General features: G+C 29.5%; 1 protein-coding gene across 1 annotated transcript; it reads right to left on the minus strand.

Annotated features, from left to right (window-relative positions):
- Nucleotides 1–129: 129 nt before the first annotated feature.
- LOC124494819 (protein dachsous) lies at nt 130–24498 on the minus strand. The gene is made up of 10 exons (XM_075729441.1): nt 23526–24498; nt 21476–21602; nt 21148–21365; nt 19739–21034; nt 15468–15861; nt 12514–12557; nt 11211–12275; nt 6123–8335; nt 5748–6060; nt 130–5692 (listed from the first exon to the last, which is right to left on the minus strand). The coding sequence occupies exons 1-10, from the start codon at nt 24222–24224 to the stop codon at nt 416–418; spliced, it is 11646 nt and encodes a 3881-aa protein (XP_075585556.1). The 5' UTR covers nt 24225–24498; the 3' UTR covers nt 130–415.
- Between the last annotated feature and the right edge of the window lie 495 nt (nt 24499–24993).

Genomic DNA, 24993 nt, shown 5'->3' on the forward strand with positions numbered 1-24993 from the left:
ATCAAAGATAATCTTTTTTGTCATATAGTCGACGTTTAATGTTTAAATTCGATTATTAAATCTCATTTGGATTTGATGATGTATGAGTGTGACAAACACTACCATCTGGTGGAATAAAAAATTGCACAATTTGAAAATTTTATTTTTTTTTATTAATTAAAAAAAATTGTATGTATAAAACAAATTGTACAAAAATCCATATATTTAGTTTGAAAATAAATATAAAATTACAAGATATGCAAAATATAAATCTTCATACAAATATCACAATTCATATATTATATTATTATATATAGTGAATAAAAATGATTTACATGTTATTTACAATAGAATTAGTTTTTTTTTCATTCATTTGAAAAATGAAAAAATAAACACACCTTTTGATAAGTATATCACATTTTATAGTTGATCAATATTATCGAAATTGAGATAGAAATCTAGAACCATTATTCGTTGCTTTATTATAAATCGATGATGATGACGATGATGATGACGATGACGACGACGATGATGAAGATAATGTTTGATCGACCAACGAAGAAGTTGTAGGCGGCAGTTGTGGTTGCTGTTGTTTTTGTGTAAAAGGATGATTGAATGATTTTTGTGATAGATTAGTACTACCATTATTAGAAAGTACAGTTCCATATCCACCACTACTATAAAGATTATTATTAATGTTATTAGACTGTTGCTGGTAACGATAATCAGCCATTACATATGGATTGTGATGATGATGATGATGATGTTCATACATATTTGTCATCGATGATGGAATTTCTTGATGATTTGAACGAATTTTTGTCGTTGATGATGATGATGATGTTTGTGACATATTATTCAAATTATTATCATTATTCATTGTTGTTGTTGTTGTTCCATGTTGATCCATTGTCACCAATGCATCAGTAGATTTTAATCGTGCAATCTCAGCAAACACTGATGATAATGGCTGATATTTAGGTTGATATTGTTGAATATAATCCCAATTATATGAACCAGCAAGTTCACCACCTTCATTATGATGATGAACTGATGAAGTAGATGATTTATTTGGAATATGAATATTTCCTGAATTTGTTATCGCTGTGCTAGTGTTACTTGTTGTTGGTGCATTAATTGTACTACCACTATGGGTTGATCCAGATGTTCCACGATGTGATTTTAATCTTTTCGTCATTCCTTGCTTTGATGGTCCAAGTTTGCTTATCTGGCTGATAACATCGATTGATTCAACATCATCATCATCATCGATGGCAACCGATGATGTATTCTCGGGTTCTTCATAATGATTTGTCACACCTAAACGTGCCAGATATTCAGCTATGGTTGTTGGTTCTTCTGAAGGATCATCATTATCATAATAATTACTTGATTCATTAATCATACGAATTTCTTCATCAACATCATCTAGATCGGCATCATCTTCAGCTGAACCACGACCAGATGAAGCTGAATGTCCTTCAATAATTGGGACACCACCACATACATTATTCGGTGTTGTTGTTGTTGTTATTGTAACATCATTATAACAAGGTGGTGCAACTGGCGCAACAGATCCGGTTGTTCCATAATGAGCAACCGAATATGCAGGTGAATGTATATTCGGATCGCCTGGTACTCCTACTACACCTTCTACAAAACCTGAACCAATTTTTCGAAATAATGATCCAACATGATGATTACCACCACTACCAGCTAATGTTCTTAAATGACCGGTAAGATAATGTTGTTGTTCTTGTTGCTGTTGATGCATACGAATAACGATAACGCTAACCATTAAAACAAAAGTGATCAATAGAAGCAATACAATCAGGAATATAATCCAACCAGGCAATGGTGCGTCTCTTTGTGTTGGAATCTGCTCACCAGCGATCGCTAATCCAGCATCTATATTGTTGATGACTTCGGCCAAATCGATTTCACTATTATCATCACCAATCAGTGTTAGACGAACATTGACGACCGTTAAAGAATTTAATGAATTCATACGACCAGATTGAGCCGATATAATCATTGAAAATTGTTTGGGAATATTAGCATTGTAGAGAGACATCGAAATACTTCCAGTAGTTGAATTAATATGAACAAATTCCAATAATGTTTGTGGTGATATATTTTTGATTGAATAAACAACGATGCCATCAGGACCAGAATCCGAATCGATTGCCAATACTTGTCCAATTTTCACTCGAGAACGTGTAATAGATGTGACCACTTTGAAATCATATGAATCATTTACAAATTGTGGACTATGTTCATCGATTGATCCAATTTGTATTTCGATAATTGTTTCAGCCGTATTACATTGTAAATCATTTGTATTACCGCCATACAGATTATTTCCACTTAGATCATTTGCTTTAACAATAAATTTATAAACTGAAGATGCTTTTGATTCATAATCTAATTTCCCATCTGTAATGATAAAACCACTATCTGAATCATATCTAAATGGACTATCATTCCATTCGCTTAATTTCATCACGGTATAATTCAATTGATCACGATCTTGATCGATAGCTTTGATTGGTAAAACTTTTGTTCCAATAGCAACATTTTCGTCAATCAAACATTTAAAATGATTCGTTGGAAATTGTGGACAATATTCATTCGAATTGATAAGATTTATGTTGATTATGGTGAAATAACGTGCACCAGATTGATAGGATTCGGCAACCACACCCAAACGATAGATGGGATTTGTTTCAAAATCAAGCTTTTTATCCACTATCAACATTCCAGTACGCGAATCGAAACGGAATAAATTTTGATCATTACCACTAAAAATACGAAAATGAAAATTATCACCGCTTTCAGATTGTTGTGAAATTGTTCGTAGAACAGGTGGTGAAGTTTTCAATTTCTGAATTTCAGCGCCAATTTTTTCGTTTTCATTAATTTCCAATTCAAACACTTGCGATTTAAAAGGGCTGGCAAACATTGTCGAATCTTTTACATTCGATGGACGAACTTTGATATGAACAAAAATGATTGTAGAATTTGATAACGATCTTTTATCATCGATAGGTTTGATTTTCAACAGATATTGATCAGTCAGTGGACGATTGATAAGAACCAATTCTCTACCACGTAAAATGATGAAATTCTTATTACTATTGCCGTTGAATATGACATAATTAGCATGTGATCGTCGCGATAGTCGCAAGAGCGGCACACCAATTTGTGAACTTTCAATTTCAATAGTATAACTATTTGTAGATGATGATGATAATTCTTTTTTGCTATAATAATTTGATGATGATGATGATGTTAATTCATTATGTTTGAAATTCAATACCAATGATGCTTGTGCCTGTTCAATGGAATCTTGATAACGTGCAAACACTGTTAACATTACAAATTTGGTTCTTCGATAACGAATCGTACGATTATTGTAGATAATTCCACGTGTTTGATCAATATAAAAACCTTCCGGTCCTGCTTCTGAATTCAATGAGAACAGAATTTTTCGTTTAATCATTGGATCTTCAATCATTTGAGCACGAAATAACTCAACATTAATGTCGGACATTAAAATTGAATGTTTATCATCAAGATCTAATTTCTGATAGAAATTTGCCCCATCACGAAATACTGGAGCCATTTTTGAATAATTTCGTTTAACATTGATAGTAATATCCGTTTCGATTGTATGCATTTGATCGGATGCTTGAAGCAATAGTTTAATACGACGAACCAATAATCCAGATGAAGATCCACCTAACAAAGGTTTCAATGGACATTTTAAATAAATTTTTCCCGTATAAAGACCCATTTCGAAACAATCTTCATCTTCATTCAAATCATTATTTGTTTTTAATTTCATATAACTTAATGTTGGATGAATATCAACATCATTAGCAGTCCATGTGGCGATTGCCGAACCAATTTCAGCATCTTCACTAACGGAAATTTCTTTATACGGTGGAAATACCGGTACATTATCATTCTGATCAATAACGATGATTTCAACAACACATTGTGTTAAATGTTGATAGCTTGCTTCATCAGCCAAAAAATCACCGAAAAAATCTTGTTTCATTTCGGTTGCAATAACTTTCAATTGATATCGATCATGAATTTCTCTATCTAAAACAATATTTGTTCTGATGACGCCATCATTATCAATACTGAATGCCATATCGTTATTACCATCCACAATATAATAACTATAATGACGTGTACCGATTGTTTTGTTAAAAATCAAAGATTCATCATCAATATCGATGGCATTCACCTGTGCAACAAACGTGCCCGTTTGTTCATTTTCACTGATTGTAGCAATATAATGTTTCTGTGTGAATTGAGGTAAATTATCATCCACGTTTGCAATATGTATGGTCAAATTGTATAGATAAGAATGTTCATATAAATTCGTATCTGATGGACGATAAGCGAAAATTAAAACCTGAATTCGATTTGGTTGTGATTCATAATCTAATGATTTTCGCAATTTTAGATGTTTATCGTAAATTTCGAAATAACTGCGATCAATATCTGCATAGAATATTTGATAATTATATGATTGTGGATGATGATGATTATGTATGAATGAACCAAGATTAACAATATCGTAACCGATTATTTGATTTTCCGATACTTCCAATGAATCCAGATGAATTGATTGAATAAATTTACGATCATCAATGCCACCGATGAAAATTTGTAACAAAGTTGATGTGCTGATCGATTGTTGTTGTTGATGATGATCAAAATGTTGTGTCACTTCAATGATAGCTTCATAATAATTATAATTCAATGAACGTTTCACAAGAATAGCTCCGGTTTGTGGTTGAATAGTGAAATAATCATTGAATGAACGATAACTTTCACCACCATTCAATACACGATATGATAATATATTTGAATTTTTTTCATGTTTAAAATAATTTTGATAAGATGTAAATTCAATGGAACCAATTTTCTGATTAATACGAATACTATGTCGTGATTCATCCACAATAATTACATATGGATATTTAATCAATTTGAATGAATCAACAAATGAATTATGATTTCCATTTGTAATCAATGTCAGATGTACTTTAGTTTTCGATACGTATGATTGATAGGCAATTTTTCCAGCTTCTATGGCGCTCACTTCGAATGTAAAAACATTCGAATCCAATTGATTGAATATTGGAATTACAAACGATGAATGTAAACGAATTTCTCCAGTTTCTGAATTCATACTTAAATATCTTGTTAAATTATTGGAATCATTTTCAATACGATAAAGAAGTTTATCACCATCAGAATCAATAGCTCGTACAGTGATAACATCAATCCATCCAAATGAAACATCATTGACAATGGCATAATAATCACTTTTCTCAAAAATAGGACCATTATCATTTACGTCCAATAATTCGATGGTAACATTACAAGTAGAAGTATGCAAAGAATCTGAAACTTCTAGGATTAAACTATACATTGATTGCATTTCACGATCTAATTGAGAATTGATACTCAATTCACCACGTTGTTCGTGTAGAACAAATTTATTGCCAACATTACCGGTGGAAATACGATATTGAAGACCGGAATTACTTGATCGATTATTATGGTCAGTGAAATCTGGATCGATAGCCACCAGTGTATAGATGGTGGTTCCTGGTTTTACATTTTCCGGTATTTTAATGTTGAAATTGGGTTGAACAAAATATGGTGAATTATCGTTGATATCAATAACCTAGACAAAAAAAGAGAATTTAAATTAATGAATTCTTCAATAAAAACAATCTTACCTTAACATTGACTAATGTTGAAGTATGGTGTTTGAAATTTTCATCAAACGCATAAACGGGTACATAGAAATGATCGATTTGTTCACGATCTAAACTTTTCATCAATTTTAATTCTCCATTATTTGAATCGAGATCAAAATAATCGGCATAACGATAACTTTTAGGCAGCAAATAAGTAATGTTTGATGATTGTTGGTCAGAATCTTTAGCTTCAAGCTGAACGATCAATTGTCCAGTTGGAGCATTTTCAATAATTTCTTTTTCATATGATCGTCGTAAAAAAATCGGTGGCTCATCATTAGTATTAAGTATTCTGTTTTTCAAAAAAATAGATAAATTCAATTAACAATCTCAAAAAACATGAAGGTTAATTACCTTATTCTAATGATATTCGAAATTGTGGCGATTGGCAATAATTTCGAATCATAAACCACAGCAGTAATATTGACACGATGTTCATGTTTACTTTCATAATCAAATTCACGTTTCAAACTTAATAGACCATTATCCGAATTCAATGTAAATTGTTCATCATTTGACATTAAATGTCCATGGCTAGCTAGAAAATATCGTACTTTAAAATCATCATGTGTTATATTGATTCGAGCATGAATGATTGGTGAGCCAATATGACAACAATCTTCTTCTAGTTCAATAAATTTTTCATTCAAAAATGCAATATTTCCCAATTGTGATTGATCGGAATCGATAATTTTCATTCGTATAGGTACACTTTGTATAATTTTGCCATGCCTTTTAGCTATCAAAGATAGGACAAATTCTTCATGTAGATATTGGCTAATTAATGTTGTATCATGTGAACGTTTAAATTGTAAAACACTATTTGAATCGATCAAAAACATTCGATTCAATGCATCATCATTGATTATTGGACTAGAAAGTTCATATTCAATGTCACCGATTTTCGAAGCTGGACAATTTGAATGATTTAAATATAGTAAATCGTGATTCTTAAATGATTCATTTGGACTATACGGTATTTTAACATCGAATAGATCTGGATTTTCAATCGGTAATGGAAGACAATTAACATTATCGTTAGATTCAATTTGGATATTGATTCGAACATAATGATCACATTGAATCATTTGATGATGATGAATTTTGATTTCAGTAATTTCCAACAATGCAGCTAAACATTGTGACCAATCAATGCAAAGTAATAGATTGTATTCATTTTTTGCTGTTCGATTAAGACGATCGAATGTCATTAAATGTAGTTTTGGTTCATTTGTATCAACATTTTCGACGAAAAATGGCAAACCATTCTTAATTTGATAATGAAAATTTGTAAAGAAACGATTATTACATTGATGTTGTTGCATCAATTTCATTGGTAAATCTATCGAACCAAATCGATATCCATAATCAATTTCATTTGATTTAGCATTGAAATTATATTGTTCAACATAATCCAGATCAATATTCAAGGTACGTTTATCGACAATTTCAATATCGATCATTTTGACTTTGGATTTTTTGCCTTGGCCATCGGTTGCAAGTAATGAAATTTTTCTCGTTGTACGTTTCAATGTTTCTTTTATATCAGTTTTAGTAATTAAAGCACCAGTAAGACGATCTATAGTGAAAAGATCGCTTTCATCCGCCATACTATAATAAACAGTTCCATTATCACCAAAATCTGGATCAAATGCATGGAATGTAGCAATGGTGCTTTTACGTGATGTACCAACAGGCACGGTCAATCTATTGCTACCATCATCATTTTCATCATTATCATCAAAAACGGGACGATTATCATTGATATCCAAAACATTAACAATAATGGTAGCTTTTTCTTCACTATACAATGATTCTATTGTACCTTGATCACGAACATCAACATTGAATTCATAACGATCTTTTGATTCACGATCTAAATTTGAACGTAAATAAATCTGTCCATTTGATGGATTAATACCAAACATTTTTACGGATTCTTGTTGTTGTTGCGAAATGTTATAAACTATTGATGCATTTCCACCGAGATCCATATCGAATGCAAATACTTGACCGATCAATGTTCCAACACTTGCATCTTCTGATATGTTGAATACATATTTTGATTGTTTCCAATATGGTCGATTATCATTCGTATCTTGTACGGTAATGTGAACAATAGCTGTAGCATTCAATGGTTTCGGTAGTCCATGATCAGTAACGGTTATAAGAAATTCATAATGATCCAATGTTTCACGATCCAATAAATCTCGTACAAATAGTTGACCATTGTTTGGTGAAATATCAATTGGTAATTGTAATTGCTTATTATTATCAACATTTTTTTGGCCATCATTCATCATCGGATATAATGAATAAGTTAATCGAGCATTATTACCAGTATCAGCATCTGTAGCTTTAATCTGATAGATATTTGTATTAATTGCGACATTTTCCTGTACTTGAATTCGATATAACGGTAACGATGATGATGATGATGATTGACGATGTACATTATTCTTGAACGTTTGATGATTGATGTAATGTTGTTGTTGATATTGATAATTATTATTCGACACATCTAATAATTGAGCGGTACCAACGAAAATCGGTGCATTATCGTTCACCTGTGTATGAGTATTTGATTGATGAAAAAAAAGAAAATCAATTAGATCATGGATCATCAAAAATTTGAAAAAATGAAAAAAAGAGTAAATTAAATATAAAACGATAAACTCCTAATTTATCATTATATTATACAATTCAATTTTTTAAGAATGTTGTTGTTGTTGTTGTTGTTATTTATAACTGATTTTTTTCTGGTTAATCATCAGCTATTGATGATGATCGTAAAATATTGTACAGTTGACTATGGATGAAATTGAAAATGACAGCATCAAACACACACACACACATACAAACATGGGGTTTTCTTAGTTTAGTAAAAAGGAAAAACCTTGATCTTTTTGATGAACAGCAATTATTATTTCTAAGTAAAAAAAACCAGATAAGGAATTTAAATTGCTTTAAATTGGATTTCTTTTTTTTATTGGCAATGTTTTTTCTTTCGTTTTTATTTTTACATGACATGACCCAATAGTAGCATATTCGACCTCTTGAAGTATAAACAACAACACTTGTTTGGTTGGTTTGAATTTTCAATTGACTTTTTTTTGTGTAGCCATAAAATGAACAACAACAACAAAAACAAGATCGAGGATCTACCTATAGGAGCGAACATCATCATCATATTACCAATAAGAAACACAAATCACCACCATCATCAATGATGAGGTAAGCTATTACTGTCAATCTTTTCTTTTGATGTCCATCATTATGTATGTATGTGTGTGTGTGTGTGACAAGATGAATGTTATTGTTAGTTTCATGCAAACATGCATGGTTTCGATTCGCGGTCATTCGGGAATTTTTTTTTTCTTCACTAAACATAAACATTGAATGGCATTTCAAATAGATAGATCAAATCAATGTTTTGTGAAACCAAAATTATACAATGGGTGAACAAGATTTGTGTTCTGATTTTATTGGCAAAAAAAAAAATAATGGAAAATATCAACATCGAGCCATGATGACGATGATGATGAGTTTAATTTCATCACAAACATTGTTCAATCAACAAACTATAACATAATATGATGAATTGTATAATAAAGGCTATATGGCGTCATCATGAATTATCAAGCCTTTCTAATTTTTTTTTCTCATCTGATGATGATGATGATGACCATCATCACCATGACCGTGATCGTATTTCAAATCAACAAAAAAAATTGAAAGATTCAAAAAAAAATAAAAAAATGTGATTATATTATGCATCAACTAATAACCCATATCAAAATGGAAATCGAAAAGAATCCGGCTCTAGCCATTCAATGATAAATATAATAGAACTAGGTAAATAAATTGTCATTCAAACAAAACAAAATTTCACCATGTTTTTTCACCAATCATTCAAAAATGATAAAACAAGATTTGAGAAAAAATCATTGAAAAAATTACATCAACATCATAAAATATTGTCCACACTGGCGGCATTTGATAAATAAATAAAATCATCATCATTCTTTTAATCAAAATCGCTGTTCTTGAAAGCTAAATGAAAAAATAATGATTATGATTATGATGATGACTAAAGAGAGAGAGAGTCTAAAGAAATGATTTTCATCACTAATTATTGAAAGGATCATAAAGAATCCATTGCACTTTTGCAAAGTTTTAAATTCACTTTGTTTATCATCATCATAATAATAATAAACATTACCCAATAATAATATAAAGTGAAAGGAAATGAATATTTCTTTATTATAGAAGAAATCCATACCCTGATGATATGTTGTCTATGTAATATGTATTTTTTTAAAGCTTTAAAAAAATTAGCTAAATTAGATTTAAAAAAAAGATAAACACAATAACCATAACAATAAAGATAAAGATCAATAATGATGATGGTGGTGGTAATAATTTGAAATGAAGTTGTGTTTTTCAATTGAAAAGAGAAAAATTTTTCTCCCATTGCCCATTGGATATGGACATGAATTTGAAAATCAAATATTTTCAAGAAAAGAAAGCAGATGATATCATTATATTATCGCTGTTGGTGATTATGATGTCCGAAGGGTCGTCGATCCATTTCAGGTGGACACCACGCACACAAACACATATATCTAATGATATAATCTTATGATGATGATGATGATGGGAAAAAAACAAATTTTTTTCCAAATGTTACAAATAATGATAAAACAATTCCACCACCGCCAACTATATCTCATTCAATTCATCATCATCATCATCATTTTTTTCTCTCTATGTGCAAGCTAAATTCTGAATATGGGGTTGACACATTTCAAATGGACACAACAGACAGTTTCCGACGAGAGAAAAATAAAATTCAATAATTTCGAAATAAAGAATGTACAAAAGAGAAAGATAACTTGAAAGCTTATACATAGATTAAAATTTGAATTAAACGATAAAAACCATCAGAGAGAGAGAGAGAGAGAAAAAAAGAAAACTATTAGAAGAAACAAAAAGATAGCCGAATCGTATGAATAAAAAGATGATGATAGGGATAAGCTTTTAACGAGAAATGTTGATTTTTAGAGATATAAAAACAAAAATCTTATTGAAAATTATTATTATCATTAAATTAAATTTTCTAAATTAGATTGCAGAACTTTGAAAGATGAGAAAACAAAAAAACAAAAAAAAAATTTGATTATGGAAATTAGATCTAAAAAGAAGATTATATTATCAATGCAATGAAATCACAGATGATGATTATGCAATGGATGATTTAACATCCTCAACCTATCTATCTATCTATCTATCTACCTATCAGGCAATCCTTCCTTACAACGATTTCATTTTCAAAATTGATTAATGTATTTTTGATGATTAAATTATTCACTCAATATTGAATATATATGGAGGGGAGTGGATTGAATGATTGAATGTGAAAAAAATAACATTGATACTTACATCTTGTATGAAAATATGTACCAACATTTCTGAACTTAATTGTCCACCATCGATAGCAACAACACGTATTTGATATTCATTTCTTGTTTCATAATCTAATGATCTACGTAAACGTACATGTCCAGTATGTTCTTCAATTGTGAATGGAAATCGTTCACGATCATCACTATCGTGATTAGTAGCTGGATAAAGTTGATAACGTATTCGACCAAAATTATCAGCATCATAATCAATTGCATACGCAACGAATACGGTACCATTATCTATTGGTATATTTTCTGGTACACTAATTTTCAATGTTGGACTAGGAAACATTGGAACATTATCATTCTCATCCAATATGGTTATGTTTATCTGTGTATGAGCATAACGATATGGACCAGGATATCGACCAGTATAGGCTTGAACATTCACTAATAGATAGGAATGTTTTTCACGGTCAATCAATGATGATTTTACACTGATTGTTCCATGTCTTGGATCAATAGTAAAATAGCCATCCGGATCGCCAGAATAGATTGAATATGAAATTGGTTCTTCCTGATGAAGATCATCGTCATTAATGGATGATTCAATTTTAGCACGAACAGTACCAACAATAGCACCTTGTGCTACATTTTCAATTACTTGAAAATTAAATTGTCGTTGAAGAAATATCGGTGCTGGAATCAAATGGCCAATTGAATCGGATTGTTGTGGAACAACGGAAATTAAAACCATTGCTGGTTCCAATGATTCACGACCACCACCATCATGTGCTGTTATCATTAATTTATATTGTGTATGTGACAATGATCCAGGTAATGCAGATAATGGTTTCAATAGGAAAATTTCACCTGTTTTTCGATCAATATCAAAATAATCTTTTTCATTACCCATTTTAATTTCATATTCAATTTGTCCAAATGATGATCGCGGTGAATCAAGATCAGTAGCAGCCACAATTACTAATGGATTAATTTGTTTCGATGATGATGACTGTGATGATGAATATGATGGTTGAACATTTTCACCAACACTAACTTTATATTCACGTGGATAGAATATTGGTGCATTATCATTGGCCTATGTAGGTGAAAAAAAAACCAAAACAATAAATAAATCAATCAATCAAATTTGAATGTAATCCTTTTATGTTATAAAAACAACAACATCAATTCATAATGGGAATATATAATTTATATATACATGATATATGAAAACTATGATGCTACCGTAATGATAATAGTGAATCACATCAATCTTAATTTTTGTTTATATCTATTCTTTTCTATGAAATAAATCATATTGGATTACTACTTACATCAATTACATGGATTTTAATCATAGCGGTTGTTGACAATCCACCTGTATGATTGAAAAAGTAAAAAAAAATAAAAAATAAAAAAATTATGACAATTTTTGTGCTAATAATGATGATAAAAGATAAATAAAAATTAATGGTATGTATCAATTTCTTAGGATTTGTGAATTGATAAAAATCAAAAGATGAAATCACAAAATTATGTGTATTATTAATAGAAAAAAAGCCACATGGTTTAAAATGGTTAAAATATCAAACAAGCCAACAACAACAACATCCTCATCATCATCATCATTTGTGACTACCACCTGCTGTGGTGTTGAAATTTACAATTCATAAACATTTCATCATCATCATCATCATCATCATCGAGGATAAATTACATTATAAACCAATATATGAGATGAGATTTGACTACATTTGAATTATATCACAAACATACTCTATTTACTGACTGACTGACTGACTAAATGAATGAATGAATGAATGACTTGATTTTTTTTTTTTTTGGCAATGGCCCCCCTCCTGAGGTCCTGCAATGTGTCTATATGAAGACAATGTTTCCACCACACTAACACTGATGATGATTGACCATGATCATCATAGAGTGAACAAACTGATGAATGATGGAATCAGAGATTTTTTTGAATCCAAAAGCCATTCATTTTGTTGTTGCTATATTTGTTGTTATCTGTTTTTTTTTATTTTTGAATATTCATAAATTATCCTATGTTGTCATATTTCATTTTTTTTTGATCGTCTGTCTGTGTTTTTTTTTTTTTTTTTTTTTTTTTTTTTTGGTAAAAACAGAAAAAATAGCAAGATGATTTTATTATGTTGCAGATAAAAAAAAATTGTAAAAATATTTCAGTCAAGATAAATAGATATGAATTTTTTTTAAAAAAATATTGAGATATTAATAATTCAATATTAAGATGATGATGATGATGAAGGATAAAAAATATGATAACAAGATCAACAAAAAAAAAATCAACAGGTGACATCAATGAAAATAAAATGAACCAGAAATGATGATCCAAGAAAAAAAGGATAGAATCAAATATTTTTAGCTTGAAAATTGAGAAAATTTCCATAATTTTTTCTTAGTTTGGCCATCTCTTTCATCATCATCACCATTATTGACTATGTGGTTATCTGATCAGAATGGACAACAACAACAAAAATGAATGCGAATAAGAAATGATCATGATCATTGAGACAGATAACAGATATTTCAATAAATAGACTTTCACTGGGAATATTGAAAGAACCGAATGTGAATTCAAGTTTTTAAATATCGTCGAGGACCAAAAAAAAAAAAAAAAAAACGAACTTGAAAAGATAAGAAGAATTTCATGAAAAAAAACCAACCCTGAACACATTGTGTGCACACATAAACACAAACAGCATTCGTGTGTACCAAACCAAACGAGACTGCATATCTACATTATCATCATCATCATCATTCATGCTTTAAGGCATCATTACATAACATTTTTTATTACTTTCAAGCCAAATGTCACCATCGTCGACCATCGGCCAACCGAATGACATTTTATTTGATTTTTTTTTCTTCCATCATAATCAGATATATCTGGAAAATTTCAACCAAAAAAAAAAAAAAAAAAAAAAAAAAAAAAACAAACAAAAAAAAAAAAAATAAAAATACACACATCAGACATCTAAATATTCAACAGGACAACAAGAATCGATAAAAAAAATGTCTAATCTAAATTATTATTATCTACCACTATTTTTTTTATAGTTTTATAGAAAAGACAAAAAAAAACAAAAAACAAAAATTATGACATTTTGTCTTGTGCATGCTAAAATGTCATGACCTGAATTGAAAAAAAAATTGGTCATAATAATAATAATAATAATAATCATTATGATTGAGATGATGATGATGATGACAATGAATGATAAGACAAAAAATTTTTTTTTTGTCAATGTCACAACAACAAACATACATCCGATGATGATGACATCATCATCGAAAAATAGCCATACAAAATCAAAATGATGATGATGATGATGATGGCAAATAATGATAGCCTACTAGCCTGATGTTGGTAGTGGTAATGGTATGGTGGATGGATAAGGCGCGGTTAAGGAAAATAATTCAACCACAACAACAACAACAACAAAAAAGATTATTCAAAAATGGATTCTGATACACACACATACACGCAGTAATCCATCGAACAAATGTCATAATTATTATGATGATGATGATGATTATCCATATTCGTTGACAGAAAATTGTCATCATCATCATCGTATAAATTAGACATTTTGTCAAGTACAAAAAAAAACAATTTGTCAAAATGAAAATGCTATAATTATATATAGTGTGCGGTAATAACAATCATTTGTATATGTTAACGGGATTTTTCAATGAATTTTTGTTTTTTTTTATTGGTGACAATTCACACAAAAAAAAAAAAAACAATTTTCACACACACCTGTTGTACCTTCCCATTCAATTCACATTCATTAATAATTTTCATAATAGGAATTTTTTTCTCGATTATTCAATCATTTCTCCTGACTATGGTGTGTGTGTCTGTCCAACTTATCGATTCAATTTTGATTGAATCATCGAATTTTTTTTTGTTGTTGTTGAGATTGTTACTTCCTCAATTTTGTTGTTGTTGTTGTTATCTTGGTCGTGATGATCTCAAGGTAAGAAAAAAAAGAGAAATACCAGAATGACAACAACAACAACAACAAAAAAGCGAGAAAATTAATAGCAATTTGAAGAAATGATTAAATTTAGGATGAATAACTGGATTTACGAAGCCATTAATTTTTGAATCAACTTTACTACTGTGTGAATAATATGTGTGCTTTATGTTCTCAACTATGTTAAAAATGAAATCTTCATTTATGTTACAATGAAATTTGTTTTTTTTGCGAAGAAAAAATGCGAAGAAAAAAAAACTACTTACCTCGGTCAGTTGCCATAACTGGTAAATCGAATACACGAATCGATTCATAATCCAATTGTTTTTTCAAACATAATTCACCGGTATTCGGATCCAAACGGAAATGATCAAATAAACGTAAATGTTCATGCTGTTGTTGATGATTATTATCCAATTTTTCTTCACCATCATTATTTTGTAATAGACGTGGTTTACGTGATGATAATCTATTACCATTATCATCGGCCATCATCATGGTCATTGGTGATGATAATTCTAATGAATAATTTACCATAGCATTTATGCCACAATCAGCATCGATTGCTTGTAAACGTAATAAACAATGACCAACAGGTGTATCTTCAATGATTGATACATTATAAAAACTTTGATCAAATATTGGTTCATTATCGTTGATCTAAAAAAAAATTAAAATGAAAATAAAACAAAACAAAAAATCAGTTTCAATCAATCAAATCAAATCAAATCGATTTCAAATAAATAAATAAAAAAACGAAAGAAAGAAAAAAATTACAAATCGAATCATCATATGAATAACTTTCGTACTTTGTGAATGAATCTGTAATTTTTCAAAATTCAAATTCTTTCGCAATTCGAGTTCAAATTCAAATCAACTACATAATTATGATTCGAACGAATAATTTAAACATCAAAAAAAACTCATCCATAGATAATGAAGAATAAGACGATTGAAGAAAAAAACAACAACAACAACAACAAAATAAAAGATTTATGATGAAAAGATTTTTTTTTTATCACCGCTGACAAGTGGAAAAAGTAAAAAAAAAAAAAAAGAAAATCAAAGTGATTTACCACATTTTCTTTCTTCTTCTTTTTTCGTTTTAGTTTCTATCTGGCCAACTACATAATCTTTAAATAAAAAAATTTGAATAGAATAAATATGGTGTTCAAATGATAACAGAAATCACCATCATCATCAAGAAAAGAAAAAAGCGAAAAAACAACAACAACAAAAGAAAATTGATGATAAATGGTGAGTTGATTAATTAATTAGTCAGGGATAATTAATTAATTTGAAGAAAAAACAAAAAAAAATGATAGTGTTCGATTAGGAACGAGATTAAAAAAAAAAAAATTTTTTTTGTGAAATAAAAAAGTTATTCTTGGTTGGTCAGAAAAGAATTTGTTTTTTTTTGATGAAAAAATACCAACGAAAAAAAAAAATTATGATCATCAAGACTCAGGCGAGAGCCAAAGATTCTTTTTAAAGCTTGAATTATACAGGTTTTTTTCATCATCATCATCATCATCATTTTTTCAGGCAACAAATTCGTGAGTTTCGTTCATTTTTCTCTTCGTTTTCGTTGGTGTGGCGACTGTGACCGACCGACCGACCATAGAAAGAAGAAAAATTTTTCTTTTCCTCAATCAACCAACCTATTCAACGATAATGGCTATCGAATGATGGCATGATGATGATCATCATCATCATCATCACCAGCCTAATAATAATGATGATGATGATGTTGAAGAAATTCATTTGCCAAAAAGTATTCGAATGAATGAAATTCTTTTTCCACTACACATTTTTGTTTTTGTTTTTTTTTTTGGCATTGTAATTGGGCGTTGTCATTTTGTAAATGTTTGGAGAGGAAAAGAAAAAAGATGAATGAATTTTCACAAATCGACAAAATTCTAAGAATTCATCATCATCATCATCATCATCAACATCAGAAGCTTTGATTAGATTAAAATTAGATTAGAAACAAAAAAAAATTCAGACTTTTTCTTCATCAACAAAAAAAACAAAATTATAAGTGAATTCTGTGCATAAAAGGTAAGGTCAAAGGTAAAGTTGTCATGATGTTTTTATATATAAAAAAAAATTTCTGATTATCAGATTTTTATCTCTCAAAGATAGAATTTTACGTCATTTATGGACATTATCATCATTCTATATATGTGTGTGTCTGTGTGTCTATATGTCTGGATCTTGATATACCATCTTTGTTTCTAATGTGAATCTTTTTAGTGAAGAAGACACATTAGAAATTTAGAAGATAATCGTAATGTCTAATTTTCGATTTACAATCATCCATCATAATTTTCTCTTGTCTCGCTATCTCTCTCTCTTTTTAGGTTCTCCAGATACACACACACACACACACACGTTTTTTTTCACGGCCTTTGTGTATGTTGTTGTTTTTTTTTACCTTTCATTTTAACTTTTTATTTCTCCCCATTACGACTATTTCTCAAAGATTCATTTTATCAACAAAAATAAAAAAAAACCTGTACTATAAATGATATGATGATGATGCTAAAAGCAATGTTTATGAGCATCATCATCAACAATAATCTCGATCGAATGCTACCACCATCATCATCGTATACTTTTGACCTTTAGTGATTTAATTTGTGTCTGTTTGTGTATGATAGCATCCAGAAAAAGAAAAAAAAAGTTATATCTTTGAAGATTATTATAACGATTAATTATGGATGATGATGATAATGATGATAATGATAAAATACTATCGGCTTTTTTTAAATTGATAAATCTCATAATAAACTTTTAAGGGTAAAGAAAGAAACAAAAAAAAATGTAGGTTGCAATAATAATAATAATAATAATAATAGATTCCAAACACTTTTTTTTACCAAGGATTATATGAATGAAAGATGTGAAGAAAAAAAAGGGTTACACTTCCTATTACTACTACTATTCCTATTTTGTAGTCATATATAGATTACATCTTTTTTTGGTGTTCACGTTTTTTCACACACAATTTTTTTTTTTATTTTCGAGCAAAAACATTCAAATTTAATTATAGAACTGAATTGAATAATTCAATCAAATGTAGATAGAATGAATACAATGTGCTACAATGTATATAACAATGTTTGAATGATAATCAAAAAAGAAGAAAAAAAAATTTGTCATTGTTTGATGACAACAGCAACAAGTGTGAGAGACCACCAAGGCACCATCACAATCATCATGATGATGATGATGGCTATCCATTATTACCCATCAGCAAGCGTTGATGATTACAACAACAATTAATTATCAAACACACACACAGGTAACATAGGTAACATTAACGCCTCAAACAATGAAAATGATGATGATAATTATGTTGACAAACAAATGATTTTTTTTTGCTCTATAGAAAAAACACAGAATTTGATTTTAAGAAAAAAATCAATTCAACATGCAACATTTCAATCAACTTTTGTGTGTGTGTGTGTATGTGTGTGAAATGAATGAAAAAACTATTACAATTTGGGTAGAGAGAAATTCCATGGTAGCGCAAACCCCTTAATATATGTCTTTGACCTTAAAAAGTCACCATCATTATTATTGAATTTTTTTTTTGTTCGTTCAAAATTTCAATCCATTTTTTTTAAATATATTTCCCGTTGGTAATGATCAAACCTGGTTTTATTTAATTTTTTTTTCAGAATGAAATGAATAAATCATATTTATTGTGTGATTGTAAACAACAGAATAACAACAACAGAACCTGAAAATTGAAATTGCAAATAATAATAATAATAATAAACAATTTATATTGTGTGATGATTCAAATTCAAAACCAGTCAAACATGGCATAGTAGTAGTAGAGTTACCACCATCATTATCATCATGAATGAATGAATGAATGAATGAAGAGAGAATACATCAATAATCAACACCAATACTAACACCACTACTAAACTAAAATTGATTATTAGTTTCGGTTCAGGTATGTGATAAATAAGTAATTTTGATATTATAACAACAGCAACTTGTTTGATTCAGATCAAAACAAATTGAAAAATGGTTCCATCTCAATTCCGGATGCTTAATCCTCAAGTCTATTTTTGTTTTTGTTTTTGTTTTTCTTTTCAAAACGACACAATATGGCTTATAGCTCAGCAAGTTCCTCATCACACAAAAAAAAAACGATTTTCGAACCAGTTTTTAATGTGTATTATTTTTTTTTTGTTTTTGAAAAAAATAATGATAACTTTTTCATTCACATAGGTTTTTTTCAATTGTTTTTTTTTGTTGCATCAAAAACAACGGGAAAACCGGGTTCACACAGAAAAATCACCGTGTGTATGTGTGTGTGTGTGTGTTTTGGAAGAAAATCCTAATTTTATGACCAAATTTTTCATCCCTTTTACGATTATTGGGTACAGCAAAGAAGAAGAAGAAAAAAATCTTTAGAATTAAAAGAAAAAAAAATTTTTTTGTGTTTTTTCCCATCGACAACAAAAAAATTGTCAAATTATAAATTGAAAAAAAAAATCAAATGAACAAAACTTACATCATTGATTGAAATGATCAATGTTGTTGTCGCTGTGAATCCTATTTGATGATCAGGATTATTTTCATTTATCGTTGTTCGTTGTTGTTGTTGTTGTTTTTGTTTAGTTGAATCAATGTTTAATGAATCACAAACAATAATAATCAATTCAGGTTCAGGATCCATTTCACAATCAATCAATGAATGTGTGGTAATTAAACCAGATCGATAATCAATTTGAAACCATTTTGTTTTCATTGTCATTTGATGTGTTGTATTTTTATCATTAAATGCACGGAAATAAATCATTTCATCATCATCATCATCATTGTTGTTGTCGTTGTTGTTGTTGTTGTTGTTTTTGGGTATTAAAAATGCATAGGTAAGCATTGAATCTGAATCACGATCATTAGCTGACATTTGAAATACTTTGGATCCAATATCGGCTGTTTCTAATAATGTTGTACGATAAACAGATTGATCAAAATAAGGTGCATTATCATTCACATCGGTCACTTCTAATTCAAATGTTGTACTAGTATTTTGTGGTGGATAACCTTTATCACTGGCCATCACTGTTAATTGATATTTAGATCTACGTTCACGATCCAATTTACCGGTGACAACAATTAGATAAACAATTTGATCAGCGGTTTTCAAACCAAATTCACCATCTGATGCACCAAACAATGAAACACTAAGACCATTATATGGTGAAAAACGTTTTGATGATGATGATTTTTTCAAAAATGATGAATGTAATGAATGTGATGATGTAGCATGAATATCGGCATCATTAACGGAAACACGTGCAACAAGATCACCAATTTTGGCATCTTCAGCAATTTCTGGTTTTGAATTTGATGTTAAATATAGAATATTTATAGTCGGTTGATTATCATTAATATCGGTTACACGTATTGAAACAAATGCTGATGTTTCTAATGGCTGAACACCTTGATCACGTGCAATTATAACTAATTCATGTAGATCTTGTGATTCATAATCCAATGGTTTTATAACATATATCCATCCAGTATGACGATTGATGGCAAAATATGATGAACTATCCATTATCGTTGCACCACCATTACCCATTATGGCTGATGATGATGACGATGATGATGATGATGATGATAATGTTGGATTTGAATTAGATTGTTTAGTGTGAAGCATATAAACAACACGACCATTATCACCATCATCATTATCGATGGCCGTTACTTTTAGCAATGATGTACCTAATGTAACATTTTCCGATACAGATCCATAATAATGATTTTGGCTAAATATTGGTTCACAATCATTATGATCAAGCTATAGTATACAAATGAAAAAAAATTTCGAAAAAAAATGAAAATTTAACATTTAAAAATTCAACAAAAAAAGGTTAATCTGTAATCAAAGTTAATTCATTAATTATGACTTACGATAGCAATTTTAACCAATAGTTGATCTTTCAATGGTGGTTGACCACCATCCATTGCTTCGATAATAAGATTATAATTGGCCAATGTTTCACGATCAAGAACACCATTTACTTGAAGATCTAGATAAAGTATATCATCTTTTTCTCGGTGACTAATCAAACGAAATGCATTTCCAACATTTCCCGATACAATACGATAGGTTTGTGTGCCAAAAATTGCTTAATGTGGAGAGAAAAAAAAAGTTGAATGAAATTATTTTTATTGATATGTTTTTTTTTCACAAATGACCACCCATAATAATGATAATGATAATGATATGATAACTTACCACGATCCAAATCGATAGCCGGTGGTAATGTACGTTTAACATCTTTTGGTTTACTATTTTCCGGAAATTCAAGTTCAATTTCACGAGTTGGAAATCTTGGTGCATTATCATTAACATCTTCAATGTTCTGTGAATAAAGAAAAATAAAATTAGAAACAAACAAGATGATGATTAGCCATTAGATGTTAATATTATTATTCATCATTATTTACAAATCGAATTCAAATGAATCAAAATCCTATGATTATACAACTTTGAAGTAGAAGTAGAAGAAATAAAAAAAACAGTAGCCAACACACACACATACACACATCACAAATATTGGCAAGCCTTATATCATTATGATGATGACCACGATCATCATCATCATCATCGAATCGAATCAAATTGAATTGAATCGAATCATGGGGGGGGGAAAAAAAGAAAAATCCGAAAATGAATAAAAAAAAACTCGAATGAAATTAAACAAGACAACAAGACTAACACATCACCAGCAATAAATGATAAACAAAAGACAAAACGAAGAAAAAACATCATTCCTATGGCGCAAAATAAAAAAAAAACAGCATGTGGTCATATAATATAATATTGAATAATGGATACAGAAGCCACAGGCACCAAAAGAAAAAAATATCAACAACCACAATCGATTGGTTGATTGGTTTTAGAAATAAGAAAAAACATCATGTCTTTGGGTCATCATCATCATCATTATTATTGATGATAAAAAAGGAAAGAAAAAAAAATCGAAAATTCAAATCTAGGCTATAAATTGCATGTGATACCAAATGGAAAAAATGTATGTGTGTTTTTTTTCCACTTTTAGCACGTGGTTTTATTATTCCATTCAATTCAATTCATTCATTCATTCAGGGTCATTCACATTTTTTTTCCAAGTTTTTCCGGATTTCCAAATTTCATCAATCTACTCAAACAAAACTCAAATTAAATTAACATCATTTGATCATCATCATTACCCGAAACAAACGCACACACACACACATCAAAATCGGTTTATAGTAAATGTCAAAAATGATTCCAAATAAAGTTAAACCAGAAAAAAAAATTATCTTGATTTCAAAAAAAAAAAAAAAAAATGAGGAAGCAAAATTCCAAATCATTCCATTTGGAAGAAAATTTTCGTAATCATCATAATTATGCATAAATTAATTTCAATTAATGTCAAATGTAAAAAAAAGATGAACAAAACAAAATTCAACCCGAAAAAAATATGAATTTCAAAATGATGATCATTTGAATCTAAATGTAAAAATCTATCATCGGACAATAAATTGAATATACATAGAAATAAGTAGTGGTCATTCAATAAAACGAATGAACGAATGACCGCCAAAGCCGCCACCACCGCACATCAATCAATCAATCAATCATCACAATTATCAGACAAAATCAAACAACGTAAAAGAAATCAAAAATCGGTCAAATACCTTAACATACATACATACATACATAGTTGTCTCTTGTCTATTAAAAAAAAACCAGAAAGAAAGAAATCGAATCGAATTAAGTTTTTTTTCTTTTTTTTTTTTTTTTTTTTTGGTTGAAAAACCACGTTATTTTTCTTGTTACGCTATGTTGTCATTGTCATTGTCGAACAAGAGAATGGTTGGTTGTAGTCAATTTTTCATCATTATCATCATCATCATCGTTATCTTGTCCATACACACAAGAATGCTACCTGTCTTGGCAGAAAAAAAATAAAAATCTAAAATACACATGGTCGAGAAAAAAGATTTTCAAAGATTTTAACCTTAAAATGTCAAAATAAATCAGAACAAAAAATCTATTATTATCCACGAGAGATGTAGAAAATTTTTTTCAGATTTTTTAATTTGTATGAATGAGAGAAAAATTGTTTGATAGAGAAACAACAGAAGCATCTCCTCTACAATGGTCATCAACGTTCATCTTGGAATTGTTTTTGTGAAACGAAAAAAAAAACTGAACAATCATCATCCATATATGCACACACACACACTGTATCATTGGTGATGTTTTTTGTTGTTGTTGTTGTTTTGTTTTTACTTACAATTCGAATATGAATATTGATACCAGTCAATGAGATGGCAATAAATGAATAATATAAACGACGTTCACGATCCAATTCAATTGCCGTACGTATTTCACCTGTTGATTGATCAATATTAAGATCAGTATCAACCGATCCTGATGAATGTTGTTGTTGTTGTTGTTGTTGAATTGCTGTTGTTGATGTTTGTTTTGTCGATATGATCGATGATTGTTGATCAATAATATCACCATCCGGTATTGGTACAATTAGAAATGGTGGTTCAATCGAAATCGCTTCATTTGGTGATTTAATTATTCCAATAAATGATCCAACAGGTACATTTTCAGTAACTGAAAATATTAATTCTAATTGACCAGATTCTGATGATGATGATTTTGAATGATTATCAGCTGCAGCACAAAATAATAACAATAATGAATTTGATAAAAATAATAACAACAATACAAAAAATAACATAATATTCGATGTTGATGATGTTGATAATGATCGATGACTTGATGAGATGAATTTTGGCAATTTTTTTGATGATGGTGATAACACCTGCTGCATTTGATGATGATCATAAGAATCCATCATCATCAAACGTTTGTAACGACCACGAGTTCTATATGATGATGTAATCATCATTGTATGATGGTTATAATGATGATCATCATCATCAATTATTGATTTCATTTTCAATGATTTTGGATTCATTTTATTGTGGGTAAAAAAAAAATTACAGAAAAAAACAACAACAATCGATTATATCGAATGCTAGAATCATCATGTGGTTGTTTAATTCGAAAACAAAAAATCTTTTCTAAACGAAAAAAACATTGAATACAGGAAAAATTTTTAAAAAAAAAAATTTAAACATTCAAAATTTAGAAACACACAAAAATTACAGACACATATGTTCACAATGGCAAAGAAAAAAAAAATACACAACAAATATCGATATGAACTTGTTGAATGACTGAATCTGAATGAATGATTAAATTCAATGAAAAAAGAATAAGAAAAGCGAAAAAAAAATTGTATTCACATGTATATATGTGCATTTGGTCTATAGACATATACACACACACTAGAAAACATGGTCACATTCTTTTCTTTTTTTTTTGGAAAAAAAACATGCAAGACTTGAAATTCAAGTCGATCTGTTTTTTCGTTTGGTTTCGAAAAGTTTTCTGTCGTGGACCACGACGACGACCTACCACCAATCGACAACTATGATGATGATGATGATAGTTGCGCTCTCACCTTGTTTGTTGAGATATTATTGAACGACAAAAAAAAAAAGAAATTGCCATAGCTGACGACCAAAATTCATGTTTGTGTTTTGTTTGGGCCGATGGCTAATATGTGTCCATTGATGGTGATGCCACCACTACCACCATCACAACATACTATAGTAGTCAAAAAAAAAAAGAACACCACATTCCACAATACCCATCCATCCATCTATCTATCTATGATCTGA

This window comes from Dermatophagoides farinae, chromosome 3, assembly GCF_024713945.1.
Source record: "Dermatophagoides farinae isolate YC_2012a chromosome 3, ASM2471394v1, whole genome shotgun sequence".
Lineage (NCBI taxonomy): Eukaryota > Metazoa > Arthropoda > Arachnida > Sarcoptiformes > Pyroglyphidae > Dermatophagoides > Dermatophagoides farinae.